At 43.4% G+C, this 18,550-nt stretch overlaps 1 protein-coding gene across 1 annotated transcript in view; it reads right to left on the reverse strand.

Annotated features, from left to right (window-relative positions):
* thsd7ba (thrombospondin, type I, domain containing 7Ba) overlaps positions 1-18,550 on the reverse strand; it is a 216,070-nt gene that overhangs the window by 138,282 nt on the left and 59,238 nt on the right. The window contains exon 3 of the mRNA XM_087804249.1: positions 14,373-14,534. Within this exon, the coding sequence (XP_087660375.1) occupies positions 14,373-14,511 (139 nt within the window). The 5' untranslated portion in view covers positions 14,512-14,534. The remainder of the gene's footprint in view (positions 1-14,372; positions 14,535-18,550) is intronic.

Genomic DNA, 18,550 nt, shown 5'->3' on the forward strand with positions numbered 1-18,550 from the left:
AGTAACAAAACATCTGTATTAAAGTAAGAAAACATCTGTATTAAAGTAAGAAAACATCTGTATTAAAGTAACAAAACATCAGTATTAAAGTACCTTAACATCTGTATTAAAGTACCTTAACATCTGTATTAAAGTAACGAAACATCTGTATGAAAGTAAGAAAACATCAGTATTAAAGTAAGAAAACATCAGTATTAAAGTAAGAAAACATCTGTATTAAAGTAAGAAAACATCTGTATTAAAGTACCATAACATCAGTATTAAAGTAAGGAAACATCTGTATTAAAGTACCTTAACATCTGTATTAAAGTAAGGAAACATCTGTATTAAAGTAAGGAAACATCTGTATTAAAGTAAGGAAACATCTGTATTAAAGTAACGAAACATCTGTATTATAGTACCTTAACATCTGTATTAAAGTAACAAACATCTGTATTAAAGTACCTTAACATCTGTATTAAAGTAAGGAAACATCTGTATTAAAGTACCTTAACATCTGTATTAAAGTAACAATACATCAGTATGAAGTAACAAAACATCTGTATTAAAGTAACAAAATATCTGTATTAAAGTAGCAAAACATCTGTATTAAAGTAACAAAACATCAGTATGAAAGTAACAAAACATCAGTATTAAAGTAACAAAACATCTGTATTAAAGTAACAAAACATCTGTATTAAAGTACCTTAACATCTGTATTAAAGTAAGAAAACATCTGTATTAAAGTAAGAAAACATCTGTATTAAAGTACCTTAACATCTGTATTAAAGTAAGGAAACATCTGTATTAAAGTAACGAAACATCTGTATTATAGTACCTTAACATCTGTATTAAAGTAACAAACATCTGTATTAAAGTACCTTAACATCTGTATTAAAGTAAGGAAACATCTGTATTAAAGTACCTTAACATCTGTATTAAAGTAAGGAAACATCTGTATTAAAGTAACGAAACATCTGTATTATAGTACCTTAACATCTGTATTAAAGTAACAAACATCTGTATTAAAGTACCTTAACATCTGTATTAAAGTAAAGAAACATCTGTATTAAAGTACCTTAACATCTGTATTATAGTGCATTAACATCTGTATTAAAGTAACAAAACATCAGTATTAAAGTAACAAAACATCAGTATTAAAGTAACAAAACATCAGTATTAAAGTAACAATTGATCGTTAAATGACTTTCTCTCCCAGTTAACGATCAGACGATCAATTCTTCATACGACACAAACATGTTGTAAAGTCACAAAAAGCAAAGAAACATCTGGAGGAACCTTCAGTAGATCATGTTGTTTTCATGAAAGATAACATTCTAGTGTTTTCAGGACAAAACAAGGTTTTTGTTTTTGCATCGACTCGAGATCAACTTTCAACTTCATGACGTCGATGTTCTCAACGACAAACCAGCAGAAGGTCTGGACTGAGAAGAAACCATCAGGAAGAACTAGAGGAGACCAGTGACAGGAGAAACATCTTCTCCGCAGCTTCACACCAGTGAAGAAAACCTGCAGACGATGGAACTGTTTCTTCTTCCTGCTCCTCGGGTTCATGACTTTGATGGATTTACTTCCATTGAGAACATCTTTTACATTCAGGTTCTTCTGGACAATCTTTAGAGTAAAGACCATGTTGAAGATTCTAAATGTTTTCAACTTCATTGAACAAATATCATGAAGTTAGAAGATAATTAATGAATCTTCAAATCTCTGTCTTTGTTAGATTTTGTTGCATTTTAATAGTTTTCTGACCATGAATGTTTATTCTTGTTGCTATTGTTAGTAAGTAAGTAATATTTATAGAGTACTTTTCCAGACCAGGAAGCACTTAATCTATCAAAACAATACTCAATAAAATATATACTTTAAAGATCAAGATTGTGTATTTTTAACTTGTGTTTGATGTTTTATGATTAAAATTGAGGAAATAATGTTAGATTCACTTTATTTACGACCGGATGATGTTTTTGATTTATATCTGATTTCATCGTTTTATGTTGTAGGAAAGTTTTTGAGGAATATTTCTCACTCACTCTGGTTCTTACTTTACAAGCCTCTTGATATAGAGTTGAATGTTCTTCAAGATGAATGTTCTTCAAGATGAATGACCTTCAAGACGAATGTTCTTCAAGATCAATGTTCTTCAAGATCAATGTTCTTCAAGATCAATGTTCTTCAAGGTGAATGTTCTTCAAGATGAATGTTCTTCAAGATGAATGTTCTTCAAGATGAATGTTCTTCAAGATGAATGTTCTTCAAGATGAATGTTCTTCAAGTTGAATGTTCTTCAAGATGAATGTTCTTCAAGATGAATGTTCTTCAAGATGAATGTTCTTCAAGATGAATGTTCTTCAAGATGAATGTTCTTCAAGATGAATGTTCTTCAAGGTGAATGTTCTTCAAGATGAATGTTCTTCAAGATGAATGACCTTCAAGACGAATGTTCTTCAAGATCAATGTTCTTCAAGATCAATGTTCTTCAAGATCAATGTTCTTCAAGGTGAATGTTCTTCAAGATGAATGTTCTTCAAGGTGAATGTTCTTCAAGATGAATGTTCTTCAAGTTGAATGTTCTTCAAGATGAATGTTCTTCAAGTTGAATGTTCTTCAAGATGAATGACCTTCAAGACGAATGTTCTTCAAGATCAATGTTCTTCAAGATCAATGTTCTTCAAGGTGAATGTTCTTCAAGTTGAATGTTCTTCAAGATGAATGACCTTCAAGACGAATGTTCTTCAAGATCAATGTTCTTCAAGATCAATGTTCTTCAAGTTGAATGTTCTTCAAGGTGAATGTTCTTCAAGATGAATGTTCTTCAAGATGAATGACCTTCAAGACGAATGTTCTTCAAGATCAATGTTCTTCAAGATCAATGTTCTTCAAGATCAATGTTCTTCAAGGTGAATGTTCTTCAAGATGAATGTTCTTCAAGGTGAATGTTCTTCAAGATGAATGTTCTTCAAGTTGAATGTTCTTCAAGATGAATGTTCTTCAAGTTGAATGTTCTTCAAGATGAATGACCTTCAAGACGAATGTTCTTCAAGATCAATGTTCTTCAAGATCAATGTTCTTCAAGGTGAATGTTCTTCAAGTTGAATGTTCTTCAAGATGAATGACCTTCAAGACGAATGTTCTTCAAGATCAATGTTCTTCAAGATCAATGTTCTTCAAGGTGAATGTTCTTCAAGTTGAATGTTCTTCAAGATGAATGACCTTCAAGACGAATGTTCTTCAAGATCAATGTTCTTCAAGATCAATGTTCTTCAAGTTGAATGTTCTTCAAGATCAATGTTCTTCAAGACAAATGTTCTTCAAGATCAATGTTCTCAAGGTCAATGTTCTTCAAGATCAATGTTCTTCATGATGAATGTTCTTCAAGATCAATGTTCTTCAAGATCAATGTTCTTCAAGATCAATGTTCTCAAGATCAATGTTCTTCAAGATCAATGTTCTTCAAGACAAATGTCTCAACATCTCAACATCTCAACATCTCAACATCTCAACATCCCAACATCTCAACATCTCGACATCTCAACATCTCATCATCTCAACATCTCAACATCTCAACATCTCAACATCTCATCATCTCAACATCTCATCATCTCAACATCCCAACATCTCAACATCTCATCATCTCAACATCTCAACATCTCAACATCTCAACATCTCAACATCTCAAAATCTCATCATCTCAACATCTCAACATCTCAACATCTCATCATCTCAACATCTCAACATCTCAACATCTCAACATCTCATCATCTCAACATCTCAACATCTCAACATCTCAACATCTCATCATCTCAACATCTCAACATCTCAACATCTCAACATCTCAACATCTCAACATCTCATCATCTCAACATCTCAACATCTCAACATCTCAACATCTCAACATCTCATCATCTCAACATCTCAACATCTCATCATCTCAACATCTCATCATCTCAACATCTCATCATCTCAACATCTCAACATCTCAACATCTCAACATCTCAACATCTCATCATCTCAACATCTCATCATCTCAACATCTCAACATCTCAACATCTCATCATCTCAACATCTCAACATCTCAACATCTCAACATCTCAACATCTCATCATCTCAACATCTCATCATCTCAACATCTCATCATCTCAACATCTCAACATCTCAACATCTCAACATCTCAACATCTTATCATCTCAACATCTCAACATCTCAACATCTCAACATCTCATCATCTCAACATCTCAACATCTCAACATCTCATCATCTCAACATCTCAACATCTCAACATCTCAACATCTCAACATCTCATCATCTCAACATCTCAACATCTCAACATCTCAACATCTCAACATCTCATCATCTCAACATCTCAACATCTCAACATCTCAACATCTCAACATCTCAACATCTTATCATCTCAACATCTCAACATCTCAACATCTCAACATCTCATCATCTCAACATCTCAACATCTCAACATCTCATCATCTCAACATCTCATCATCTCAACATCTCATCATCTCAACATCTCATCATCTCAACATCTCAACATCTCAACATCTCAACATCTCAACATCTCATCATCTCAACATCTCAACATCTCAACATCTCAACATCTCAACATCTCATCATCTCAACATCTCAACATCTCAACATCTCAACATCTCATCATCTCAACATCTCATCATCTCAACATCTCATCATCTCAACATCTCAACATCTCAACATCTCAACATCTCAACATCTCAACATCTCATCATCTCAACATCTCAACATCTCAACATCTCAACATCTCATCATCTCAACATCTCATCATCTCAACATCTCATCATCTCAACATCTCAACATCTCAACATCTCAACATCTCATCATCTCAACATCTCAACATCTCATCATCTCAACATCTCAACATCTCAACATCTCAACATCTCAACATCTCAACATCTCATCATCTCAACATCTCAACATCTCAACATCTCATCATCTCAACATCTCATCATCTCAACATCTCAACATCTCAGCATCTCATCATCTCAACATCTCAACATCTCAACATCTCATCATCTCAACATCTCATCATCTCAACATCTCAACATCTCAACATCTCATCATCTCAACATCTCAACATCTCAACATCTCATCATCTCAACATCTCAACATCTCAACATCTCAACATCTCAACATCTCAACATCTCAACATCTCATCATCTCAACATCTCATCATCTCAACATCTCATCATCTCAACATCTCAACATCTCAACATCTCAACATCTCAACATCTCATCATCTCAACATCTCAACATCTCAACATCTCAACATCTCATCATCTCAACATCTCAACATCTCAACATCTCATCATCTCAACATCTCATCATCTCAACATCTCATCATCTCAACATCTCATCATCTCAACATCTCAACATCTCAACATCTCAACATCTCAACATCTCATCATCTCAACATCTCAACATCTCAACATCTCAACATCTCAACATCTCATCATCTCAACATCTCAACATCTCAACATCTCAACATCTCATCATCTCAACATCTCATCATCTCAACATCTCATCATCTCAACATCTCAACATCTCAACATCTCAACATCTCATCATCTCAACATCTCAACATCTCAACATCTCATCATCTCAACATCTCATCATCTCAACATCTCAACATCTCAACATCTCATCATCTCAACATCTCAACATCTCATCATCTCAACATCTCAACATCTCATCATCTCAACATCTCAACATCTCAACATCTCAACATCTCAACATCTCAACATCTCAACATCTCAACATCTCATCATCTCAACATCTCAACATCTCATCATCTCAACATCTCAACATCTCATCATCTCGAAATCTCAACATCTCAACATCTCAACATCTCAACATCTCAACATCTCATCATCTCAACATCTCATCATCTCAACATCTCAACATCTAAACATCTCAACATCTCAACCTCTCAACATGTCGACCGATCTTCTCCTCCATGATCAGTTGATCCAATCATTCCTCCTGAAAGTCATCGTGATCATCAGAAGTTTGTCTTCACGACTGACTGAGACTTGTTGTCTTCTCGGATCCTTTGAAGCTTCTGCAAACTCCCGGAGTGAGAAACTGGTTTTGACACCGAGTCTTGAAGAGCATTTATCTTCTGACTTGAAGAAGAGCTTCAGCGACGCTTGTGCAGAACTGAACACAAGAACTGAACACAAGAACTGAACACAAAGTTATAAAGTTTGACTTCTGATGGAAGTTCATGAAAACACTGTTATTTCTAAGAGTTTCTAGATTGAAGGAACATATTGAGCTGCAGAGCAAATGAAACCAAGTGTTTGATTCGAAGCACAAAGAACTAATTGTAATTATAATTAGTGAAGGAAGGTTTGAATTCAATCAACTTGTTTTGTCGAAGTACGACTGAAGGAAGATTTATTCTGATCATGTTTCGTCAGAAAACAAAACATAAACACTTTGATCTCAAAAATAAACTCAATATTAAATAAAATAAAAAACACGTGACAAGAAGAATAAAGAACTAAACTTAAGCAGAAATTTCAATCGTCTTAAAATCTTCAACCCGAGAAACACGATTTCTGAACGTCTTCATTAAACTCCTCTGTCCTCCTCACTCTTCTGTCCTCCTCACTCTTCTGTCCTCCTCACTCTTCTGTCCTCCTCACTCTTCTGTCCTCCTCACTCTTCTGTCCTCCTCACTCTTCTGTCCTCCTCACTCTTCTGTCCTCCTCACTCCTCTGTCCTCCTCACTCCTCTGTCCTCCTCACTCTTCTGTCCTCCTCACTCTTCTGTCCTCCTCACTCTTCTGTCCTCCTCACTCTTCTGTCCTCCTCACTCTTCTGTCCTCCTCACTCTTCTGTCCTCCTCACTCCTCTGTCCTCCTCACTCTTCTGTCCTCCTCACTCCTCTGTCCTCCTCACTCTTCTGTCCTCCTCACTCCTCTGTCCTCCTCACTCTTCTGTCCTCCTCACTCTTCTGTCCTCCTCACTCTTCTGTCCTCCTCACTCTTCTGTCCTCCTCACTCTTCTGTCCTCCTCACTCCTCTGTCCTCCTCACTCCTCTGTCCTCCTCACTCCTCTGTCCTCCTCACTCTTCTGTCCTCCTCACTCTTCTGTCCTCCTCACTCCTCTGTCCTCCTCACTCCTCTGTCCTCCTCACTCCTCTGTCCTCCTCACTCCTCTGTCCTCCTCACTCTTCTGTCCTCCTCACTCCTCTGTCCTCCTCACTCCTCTGTCCTCCTCACTCTTCTGTCCTCCTCACTCTTCTGTCCTCCTCACTCTTCTGTCCTCCTCACTCTTCTGTCCTCCTCACTCCTCTGTCCTCCTCACTCTTCTGTCCTCCTCACTCTTCTGTCCTCCTCACTCCTCTGTCCTCCTCACTCTTCTGTCCTCCTCACTCCTCTGTCCTCCTCACTCCTCTGTCCTCCTCACTCCTCTGTCCTCCTCACTCTTCTGTCCTCCTCACTCTTCTGTCCTCCTCACTCTTCTGTCCTCCTCACTCTTCTGTCCTCCTCACTCTTCTGTCCTCCTCACTCCTCTGTCCTCCTCACTCTTCTGTCCTCCTCACTCTTCTGTCCTCCTCACTCCTCTGTCCTCCTCACTCCTCTGTCCTCCTCACTCCTCTGTCCTCCTCACTCCTCTGTCCTCCTCACTCTTCTGTCCTCCTCACTCCTCTGTCCTCCTCACTCCTCTGTCCTCCTCACTCCTCTGTCCTCCTCACTCTTCTGTCCTCCTCACTCTTCTGTCCTCCTCACTCCTCTGTCCTCCTCACTCCTCTGTCCTCCTCACTCCTCTGTCCTCCTCACTCCTCTGTCCTCCTCACTCTTCTGTCCTCCTCACTCCTCTGTCCTCCTCACTCCTCTGTCCTCCTCACTCTTCTGTCCTCCTCACTCTTCTGTCCTCCTCACTCTTCTGTCCTCCTCACTCTTCTGTCCTCCTCACTCCTCTGTCCTCCTCACTCTTCTGTCCTCCTCACTCTTCTGTCCTCCTCACTCCTCTGTCCTCCTCACTCTTCTGTCCTCCTCACTCCTCTGTCCTCCTCACTCCTCTGTCCTCCTCACTCCTCTGTCCTCCTCACTCTTCTGTCCTCCTCACTCCTCTGTCCTCCTCACTCCTCTGTCCTCCTCACTCCTCTGTCCTCCTCACTCCTCTGTCCTCCTCACTCTTCTGTCCTCCTCACTCCTCTGTCCTCCTCACTCCTCTGTCCTCCTCACTCTTCTGTCCTCCTCACTCTTCTGTCCTCCTCACTCTTCTGTCCTCCTCACTCTTCTGTCCTCCTCACTCCTCTGTCCTCCTCACTCTTCTGTCCTCCTCACTCTTCTGTCCTCCTCACTCCTCTGTCCTCCTCACTCTTCTGTCCTCCTCACTCCTCTGTCCTCCTCACTCCTCTGTCCTCCTCACTCCTCTGTCCTCCTCACTCTTCTGTCCTCCTCACTCTTCTGTCCTCCTCACTCTTCTGTCCTCCTCACTCTTCTGTCCTCCTCACTCTTCTGTCCTCCTCACTCTTCTGTCCTCCTCACTCCTCTGTCCTCCTCACTCTTCTGTCCTCCTCACTCTTCTGTCCTCCTCACTCCTCTGTCCTCCTCACTCCTCTGTCCTCCTCACTCCTCTGTCCTCCTCACTCCTCTGTCCTCCTCACTCTTCTGTCCTCCTCACTCCTCTGTCCTCCTCACTCCTCTGTCCTCCTCACTCCTCTGTCCTCCTCACTCTTCTGTCCTCCTCACTCTTCTGTCCTCCTCACTCTTCTGTCCTCCTCACTCCTCTGTCCTCCTCACTCCTCTGTCCTCCTCACTCTTCTGTCCTCCTCACTCCTCTGTCCTCCTCACTCCTCTGTCCTCCTCACTCCTCTGTCCTCCTCACTCTTCTGTCCTCCTCACTCTTCTGTCCTCCTCACTCCTCTGTCCTCCTCACTCTTCTGTCCTCCTCACTCCTCTGTCCTCCTCACTCCTCTGTCCTCCTCACTCTTCTGTCCTCCTCACTCCTCTGTCCTCCTCACTCTTCTGTCCTCCTCACTCTTCTGTCCTCCTCACTCCTCTGTCCTCCTCACTCCTCTGTCCTCCTCACTCTTCTGTCCTCCTCACTCTTCTGTCCTCCTCACTCCTCTGTCCTCCTCACTCTTCTGTCCTCCTCACTCCTCTGTCCTCCTCACTCTTCTGTCCTCCTCACTCCTCTGTCCTCCTCACTCTTCTGTCCTCCTCACTCCTCTGTCCTCCTCACTCTTCTGTCCTCCTCACTCTTCTGTCCTCCTCACTCTTCTGTCCTCCTCACTCTTCTGTCCTCCTCACTCTTCTGTCCTCCTCACTCTTCTGTCGTCCTCACTCCTCTGTCCTCCTCACTCTTCTGTCCTCCTCACTCCTCTGTCCTCCTCACTCTTCTGTCCTCCTCACTCCTCTGTCCTCCTCACTCTTCTGTCCTCCTCACTCTTCTGTCCTCCTCACTCCTCTGTCCTCCTCACTCTTCTGTCCTCCTCACTCCTCTGTCCTCCTCACTCTTCTGTCCTCCTCACTCCTCTGTCCTCCTCACTCTTCTGTCCTCCTCACTCTTCTGTAATCCTCACTCTTCTGTCCTCCTCACTCTTCTGTCCTACTCACTCCTCTGTCCTCCTCACTCTTCTGTCCTCCTCACTCTTCTGTCCTCCTCACTCTTCTGTCCTCCTCACTCCTCTGTCCTCCTCACTCCTCTGTCCTCCTCACTCCTCTGTCCTCCTCACTCCTCTGTCCTCCTCACTCTTCTGTCCTCCTCACTCTTCTGTCCTCCTCACTCTTCTGTCCTCCTCACTCTTCTGTCCTCCTCACTCTTCTGTCCTCCTCACTCTTCTGTCCTCCTCACTCCTCTGTCCTCCTCACTCTTCTGTCCTCCTCACTCTTCTGTCCTCCTCACTCCTCTGTCCTCCTCACTCTTCTGTCCTCCTCACTCCTCTGTCCTCCTCACTCCTCTGTCCTCCTCACTCCTCTGTCCTCCTCACTCTTCTGTCCTCCTCACTCTTCTGTCCTCCTCACTCTTCTGTCCTCCTCACTCTTCTGTCCTCCTCACTCTTCTGTCCTCCTCACTCTTCTGTCCTCCTCACTCCTCTGTCCTCCTCACTCTTCTGTCCTCCTCACTCTTCTGTCCTCCTCACTCCTCTGTCCTCCTCACTCCTCTGTCCTCCTCACTCCTCTGTCCTCCTCACTCCTCTGTCCTCCTCACTCTTCTGTCCTCCTCACTCCTCTGTCCTCCTCACTCCTCTGTCCTCCTCACTCTTCTGTCCTCCTCACTCTTCTGTCCTCCTCACTCTTCTGTCCTCCTCACTCCTCTGTCCTCCTCACTCCTCTGTCCTCCTCACTCCTCTGTCCTCCTCACTCTTCTGTCCTCCTCACTCCTCTGTCCTCCTCACTCCTCTGTCCTCCTCACTCCTCTGTCCTCCTCACTCTTCTGTCCTCCTCACTCTTCTGTCCTCCTCACTCCTCTGTCCTCCTCACTCTTCTGTCCTCCTCACTCCTCTGTCCTCCTCACTCCTCTGTCCTCCTCACTCTTCTGTCCTCCTCACTCCTCTGTCCTCCTCACTCTTCTGTCCTCCTCACTCTTCTGTCCTCCTCACTCCTCTGTCCTCCTCACTCCTCTGTCCTCCTCACTCTTCTGTCCTCCTCACTCTTCTGTCCTCCTCACTCCTCTGTCCTCCTCACTCTTCTGTCCTCCTCACTCCTCTGTCCTCCTCACTCTTCTGTCCTCCTCACTCCTCTGTCCTCCTCACTCTTCTGTCCTCCTCACTCCTCTGTCCTCCTCACTCTTCTGTCCTCCTCACTCTTCTGTCCTCCTCACTCTTCTGTCCTCCTCACTCTTCTGTCCTCCTCACTCTTCTGTCGTCCTCACTCCTCTGTCCTCCTCACTCTTCTGTCCTCCTCACTCCTCTGTCCTCCTCACTCTTCTGTCCTCCTCACTCCTCTGTCCTCCTCACTCTTCTGTCCTCCTCACTCTTCTGTCCTCCTCACTCCTCTGTCCTCCTCACTCTTCTGTCCTCCTCACTCCTCTGTCCTCCTCACTCTTCTGTCCTCCTCACTCCTCTGTCCTCCTCACTCTTCTGTCCTCCTCACTCTTCTGTAATCCTCACTCTTCTGTCCTCCTCACTCTTCTGTCCTACTCACTCCTCTGTCCTCCTCACTCTTCTGTCCTCCTCACTCTTCTGTCCTCCTCACTCTTCTGTCCTCCTCACTCCTCTGTCCTCCTCACTCCTCTGTCCTCCTCACTCCTCTGTCCTCCTCACTCCTCTGTCCTCCTCACTCTTCTGTCCTCCTCACTCTTCTGTCCTCCTCACTCTTCTGTCCTCCTCACTCTTCTGTCCTCCTCACTCTTCTGTCCTCCTCACTCTTCTGTCCTCCTCACTCCTCTGTCCTCCTCACTCTTCTGTCCTCCTCACTCTTCTGTCCTCCTCACTCCTCTGTCCTCCTCACTCTTCTGTCCTCCTCACTCTTCTGTCCTCCTCACTCTTCTGTCCTCCTCACTCCTCTGTCCTCCTCACTCTTCTGTCCTCCTCACTCCTCTGTCCTCCTCACTCTTCTGTCCTCCTCACTCTTCTGTCCTCCTCACTCTTCTGTCCTCCTCACTCCTCTGTCCTCCTCACTCTTCTGTATTCCTCACTCTTCTGTCCTCCTCACTCTTCTGTCCTCCTCACTCTTCTGTCCTCCTCACTCCTCTGTCCTCCTCACTCTTCTGTCCTCCTCACTCCTCTGTCCTCCTCACTCTTCTGTCCTCCTCACTCCTCTGTCCTCCTCACTCTTCTGTCCTCCTCACTCTTCTGTCCTCCTCACTCTTCTGTCCTCCTCACTCTTCTGTCCTCCTCACTCTTCTGTCCTCCTCACTCTTCTGTCCTCCTCACTCCTCTGTCCTCCTCACTCTTCTGTCCTCCTCACTCTTCTGTCCTCCTCACTCTTCTGTCCTCCTCACTCCTCTGTCCTCCTCACTCTTCTGTCCTCCTCACTCTTCTGTCCTCCTCACTCTTCTGTCCTCCTCACTCTTCTGTCCTCCTCACTCTTCTGTCCTCCTCACTCTTCTGTCCTCCTCACTCTTCTGTCCTCCTCACTCTTCTGTCCTCCTCACTCTTCTGTCCTCCTCACTCTTCTGTCCTCCTCACTCTTCTGTCCTCCTCACTCCTCTGTCCTCCTCACTCTTCTGTCCTCCTCACTCTTCTGTCCTCCTCACTCCTCTGTCCTCCTCACTCTTCTGTCCTTCAGTCGACACCAGACCTGACTTGAATAAAACGTCAAACATCTCTAACGAGGTGAAGATCACGTCTTCAGTCTGGATTAGAAATGAAATGAGATTTGATTCTTGTTTGAAGCTTCAAGTTCAATTGATGAAACGAGATGTTTTCTCCTTGTGCAAAACTAACTGTGTTTCTGTTTATAAGAAGAAACAGTGACGGTCAAAATCTGTGCCTTCTGGCTCAGCTCTTCACCACAACATCTTCAGGAGACGGCTCATGTCAGATCCAGAAGAACCTTCAGGTCCAGGATTGACTCAATCTTCTGACTGAAGTCTTGAGATGAAACCTGATCCAAGAGATTCTCTCAGTCTCCACATGTCTGGAGATCGTTGAAGACCAACCTGAGATGTTCCACCAGAAACTAAAAGACCTTATGAACAAAGAGAAGATTCTTCATGTTCTTCTTGAACTGACTCCATGTTTAATGTTGAAACATCTGCAGGAGAATTTTTTACTCTTTAATATTTGAATGTGTGGTTTGAAGTTTACTGAGTAGAAACGTCCGCAGAGATTCAGTGGATCTTGAAGTATTTCTTGATCTTCTACCCTTGAGTCAATCATTGTATTAAGTTCATTTGATTGACTGATGATGAAACACGTCTAAACATGTGCTTCAGAAAATCATTGATCGTTATTTAAAAGAGTGAATTTTCGATCACTTTAAAGTGTCTCTTCTTTGTCTTCTTCCTCCTGCCGTGGTCTCCTCCAGTGGAACCGACAGAGAAGCTCTTGTTCTTTGAGTCTCTGATCTCAGGTGAAGGTCAAAGATGTAGTCTTTTAGCTCAGCTCTCTTTCACAAGCACACATCAGTGCATTAGTTCATAATAATATCAACTCAAAAGGTTGAGACAAGACTTTTCTGAAGAATAAAGTTGATTCAAGAGATAAATAAATAGAAGGTCTTGAGAGCAACTGTGAGGATCTTGTGGTTCGTTGTTTGAGGTTCTGGACTTGATTTGATTGTCATCAATAATCATTGATCACATTGTTCAGATCCATGATAACGAGGAAGATCCTCATATGTTCTTCAATCTGTACCTTTTTATCAGATGTATCTTTATTTGTGTCCTTCAGTTCCACTGCTGTTATGAGAACTTTCATCCGTTCATTTTCTGCTTCTTATTCCCATGGGTTCGCGGGGGAGTCTATCCCAGCTAATCAGGGTGAGAGGCAAGGGACACCCTGGACATCAGGCCAGTCTGTCTCAGGAAACACAAAGACACACAACCCTCACACACACACACACTCATACCTACAGACAAGTTCTCAATCAACCTCTGTATGTTCTTGGACTGTGGGAGGAAACCGGAGTGTCCGGAGTAAACCAACGCAACACAAGGAGAACAAACAACCACTTGTGTGTGTCCATGTGTGTGTCCACATGTGTGTCCATGTGTGTGTCCATGTGTGTGTGTCCATGTGTGTGTCTATGTGTGTGTCCACGTGTGTCCATGTGTGTCCACGTGTGTCCATGTGTGTGTGTCCATGTGTGTGTCCATGTGTGTGTCCATGTGTGTCCACATGTGTGTCCATGTGTGTGTCCATGTGTGTCCACATGTGTGTCCATGTGTGTGTCCATGTGTGTGTCCATGTGTGTGTGTCCATGTGTGTGTGTCCATGTGTGTGTCCATGTGTGTGTCCATGTGTGTCCACATGTGTGTCCATGTGTGTGTGTCCATGTGTGTGTCCACATGTGTGTCCATGTGTGTGTCCATGTGTGTCCACATGTGTGTCCATGTGTGTGTGTCCATGTGTGTGTCCATGTGTGTGTCCACATGTGTGTCCATGTGTGTGTCCATGTGTGTGTGTCCATGTATGTGTCTACGTGTGTGTCCACGTGTGCCCATGTGTGTCCACATATGTGTCCATGTGTGTGTGTCCATGTGTGTGTCCATGTGTGTGTCCATGTGTGTCCATATCTGTGTCCATGTGTGTGTGTCCATGTGTGTGTCCACATGTGTGTCCATGTGTGTGTCCATGTGTGTCCACATGTGTGTCCATGTGTGTGTATCCACGTGTGTGTCCACATGTGTGTCCATGTGTGTGTTCAGGTGTGTGTCTACGATGACACCATGTTTGTAACGTGGATATGAACCCATGACACGTACTTGTCTTCCATGAGAACTGATTCTCATCAGGGACCAGCAGGTCCAACTGGACTGGGACCAGAAACAGGAAGAAGAAGAAGATCCTGAAGGTTCCAGACTTCCATGTCCAGGCAAGGTCGTCAAAGTCATTCAAGGTCATCGTCACGTCTTCTTCTGCTACTCCTGGAGGAACAAACACAAATGATTACCAACTATATCCGTCCGTCCGTCCGTCCGTCCGTCCGTCCGTCCGTCCGTCCGTCCGTCCGTCCGTCCGTCCGTCCGTCCGTCCATCCATCCATCCATCCATCCATCCATCCATCCATCCATCCATCCATCCATCCATCCATCCATCCATCCATCCATCCATCCATCCATCCATCCATCCATCCATCCATCCATCCATCCATCCATCCATCCATCCATCCATCCATCCATCCATCCATCCATCCATCCATCCATCCATCCATCCATCCATCCATCCATCCATCCATCCATCCATCCATGCATCCATCCATCCATCCATCCATCCATCCATCCATCCATCCATCCATCCAAACATCACTTGTTCTTCATGAAGGATCTGAAGCTCAGAGTGAACGAAACTATTGTTAACAAACGAACAGAAACATGATTTCTACACATGAACGCAGTCGTGTTGGACGATAATGTGTAGAAATAACTCACAGCAGCTTCGTAATCACTTCATTCGTTCAAAGATTTGTTTGGAGGCGGAGCTTATGTGTTGATGAGAAACAAAGTATATGTGTTTCATACAGACAATGAGTGGTTCAGGATCAACATCCGTGGTTCAGGATCAACATCAGTGGTTCAGGATCAACATTAGTGGTTCAGGATCAACATCAGTGGTTCAGGATCAACATCAGTGGTTCAGGATCAACATCAGTGGTTCAGGATCAACATTAGTGGTTCAGGATCAACATCAGTGGTTCAGGATCAACATCAGTGGTTCAGGATCAACATCAGTGGTTCAGGATCAACATTAGTGGTTCAGGATCAACATCAGTGGTTCAGGATCAACATTAGTGGTTCAGGATCAACATCAGTGGTTCAGGATCAACATCAGTGGTTCAGGATCAACATCAGTGGTTCAGGATCAACATCAGTGGTTCAGGATCAACATTAGTGGTTCAGGATCAACATCAGTGGTTCAGGATCAACATTAGTGGTTCAGGATCAACATCAGTGGTTCAGGATCAACATCAGTGGTTCAGGATCAACATCCGTGGTTCAGGATCAACATTAGTGGTTCAGGATCAACATCAGTGGTTCAGGATCAACATTAGTGGTTCAGGATCAACATCAGTGGTTCAGGATCAACATCAGTGGTTCAGGATCAACATCAGTGGTTCAGGATCAACATCAGTGGTTCAGGATCAACATCAGTGGTTCAGGATCAACATCAGTGGTTTAGGATCAACATCAGTGGTTCAGGATCAACATCAGTGGTTCAGGATCAACATCAGTGGTTCAGGATCAACATCAGTGGTTCAGGATCAACATCAGTGGTTCAGGATCAACATCAGTGGTTCAGGATCAACATCAGTGGTTCAGGATCAACATCAGTGGTTCAGGATCAACATCAGTGGTTCAGGATCAACATCAGTGGTTCAGGATCAACATCAGTGGTTCAGGATCAACATCAGTGGTTCAGGATCAACATCAGTGGTTCAGGATCAACATCAGTGGTTCAGGATCAACATCAGTGGTTCAGGACCAACATCAGTGGTTCAGGATCAACATCAGTGGTTCAGGATCAACATCAGTGGTTCAGGATCAACATTAGTGGTTCAGGATCAACATTAGTGGTTCAGGATCAACATCAGTGGTTCAGGATCAACATCAGTGGTTCAGGATCAACATCAGTGGTTCAGGATCAACATCAGTGGTTCAGGATCAACATTAGTGGTTCAGGATCAACATCAGTGGTTCAGGATCAACATCAGTGGTTCAGGATCAACATCAGTGGTTCAGGATCAACATCAGCTGAAGAGACTTGATCCAAACTACAGGCGACAGATTCAAGATGACGAAACACGAAGGATTTTATACGTCATTGACTGTGAGAGATTTTAATAAACAACCCGTGGATGCTTTTATTCACGCCTGGGATCAGATCCTGCATTCACTGAGACACAAGGTTCTACCTCATGTGTGCTCTGCCCTCTATTAGAGGCCATTGCAAGCTTTCTTAGAACCGTGGCTCCTATAGTAACCTTCTTGGTTCCCTCCACGGTCAGAAGACGGTGAAGCTGCTGCAGACGCTTGTGTTTCTAGATCAGCTGGAAAAAAGGAATAAAAATAGTTTCGCATCTTGATTTTCATTCCACGCCATGAACGGATGAGCAAAGACAGAAGGAAGAGAATGAATGCTTTGAAAGAGGAAATTACAGGGTATTAGTAGATGTTCATCGCAGCTCATTTATCCTCATCACCGACTCCTGTGATTCTCGTCCCGAGAGCAGAAAGGATTAACTTCAAACTCTCAAAGCCTCTAATTGTGTTACATCGACAGGAAAACTGATGAATACAGAAGAGAATCGAACACCTGCTGTGAGCAGCGGCTGTGAGTCATGTTTGCACGGGTGCTCACTTATAGTAGGTATAGAACCATAACTATCGTTATACAGTTATAGAACCAGATCTATAGTTATCGTTACATAACTATAGTTATAGAACCATAACTATATAACGATAGTTATGGTTCTATAACTATCGTTATACAGTTATAGAACCAGAACTATAGTTATATAACTATAGTTATCGTTACATATCTATAGTTATGGTTCTATAACTATATAACGATAGTTATGGTTCTATAGCTATCGTTATATAGTTATAGAACCATAACGATAGTTATATAACTATAGTTATCGTTACATATCTATAGTTATGGTTCTATAACTATATAACGATAGTTATGGTTATATAACTATATAACGATAGTTATGGTTCTATAACTATATAACGATAGTTATGGTTATATAACTATATAACGATAGTTATGGTTATATAACTATCGTTATATAGTTATAGAAACATAACGATAGTTATATAACTATAGTTATCGTTACATATCTATAGTTATGGTTCTATAACTATATAACGATAGTTATGGTTCTATAACTATCGTTATATAGTTATAGAACCATAACTATAGTTATATAACTATAGTTATCGTTACATATCTATAGTTATGGTTCTATAACTATATAACGATAGTTATGGTTCTATAACTATATAACGATAGTTATGGTTATATAACTATATAACTATAGTGATGGTTCTTCTAGAGCTTCATCAACGTGTTCATTTGAAGAGGACGTCGATTTGTGCTGAATGTTGAGTAACTTTACCTTCATTTACATTTAGACTCGGGAAAATGCGAGAATATATTTCAACGACGCAATTTGTACGAGTCGAGATGAAACGATGAGGTTCACATGTTTGTTATTCTCACAGAAGGTTTTGGTTCAACAGCATTTCTGTGTGGAGTATTTTCTGCCTGTGTTTGTGTGGGTTTACTCCGGGTACTCTGGATTCAACCGTTTGAAAATCTAAATGGTCTGTTGTGTGGTGGTTGTGTGTTCGTGGTCAGGTTGTGTGTTCGTGGTCAGGTTGTGTGTTCGTGGTCAGGTTGTGTGTTCGTGGTCAGGTTGTGTGTTCGTGGTCAGGGTGTGTGTTCGTGGTCAGGGTGTGTGTTCGTGGTCAGGGTGTGTGTTCGTGGTCATTTTGTGCGTTCGTGGTCAGGGTGTGTGTTCGTGGTCAGGGTGTGTGATCGTGGTCAGGGTGTGTGTTCGTGGTCAGGGTGTTCGTGGTCAGGTTGTGTGTTCGTGGTCAGGGTGTGTTCGTGGTCAGGTTGTGTGTTCATGGTCAGGTTGTGTGTTCGTGGTCAGGTTGTGTGTTCGTGGTCAGGGTGTGTTCGTGGTCAGGTTGTGTGTTCGTGGTCAGGGTGTGTTCGTGGTCAGGGTGTGTGTTCGTGGTCAGGGTGTGTGTTCGTGGTCAGGGTGTGTGTTCGTGGTCAGGGTGTGTTCGTGGTCATGGTGTGCGTTCGTGGTCAGTTTGTGCGTTCGTGGTCAGTTTGTGCGTTCGTGGTCAGGTTGTGCGTTCGTGGTCAGGGTGTTGTTACTTATTGTTACTTATTGATACGTATTGTGACTTATTGTTACTTGTTGTTA

The sequence above is a fragment of the Callionymus lyra genome, chromosome 12 (genome assembly GCF_982586985.1).
Source record: "Callionymus lyra chromosome 12, fCalLyr1.hap1.1, whole genome shotgun sequence".
Taxonomy (NCBI): domain Eukaryota; kingdom Metazoa; phylum Chordata; class Actinopteri; order Syngnathiformes; family Callionymidae; genus Callionymus; species Callionymus lyra.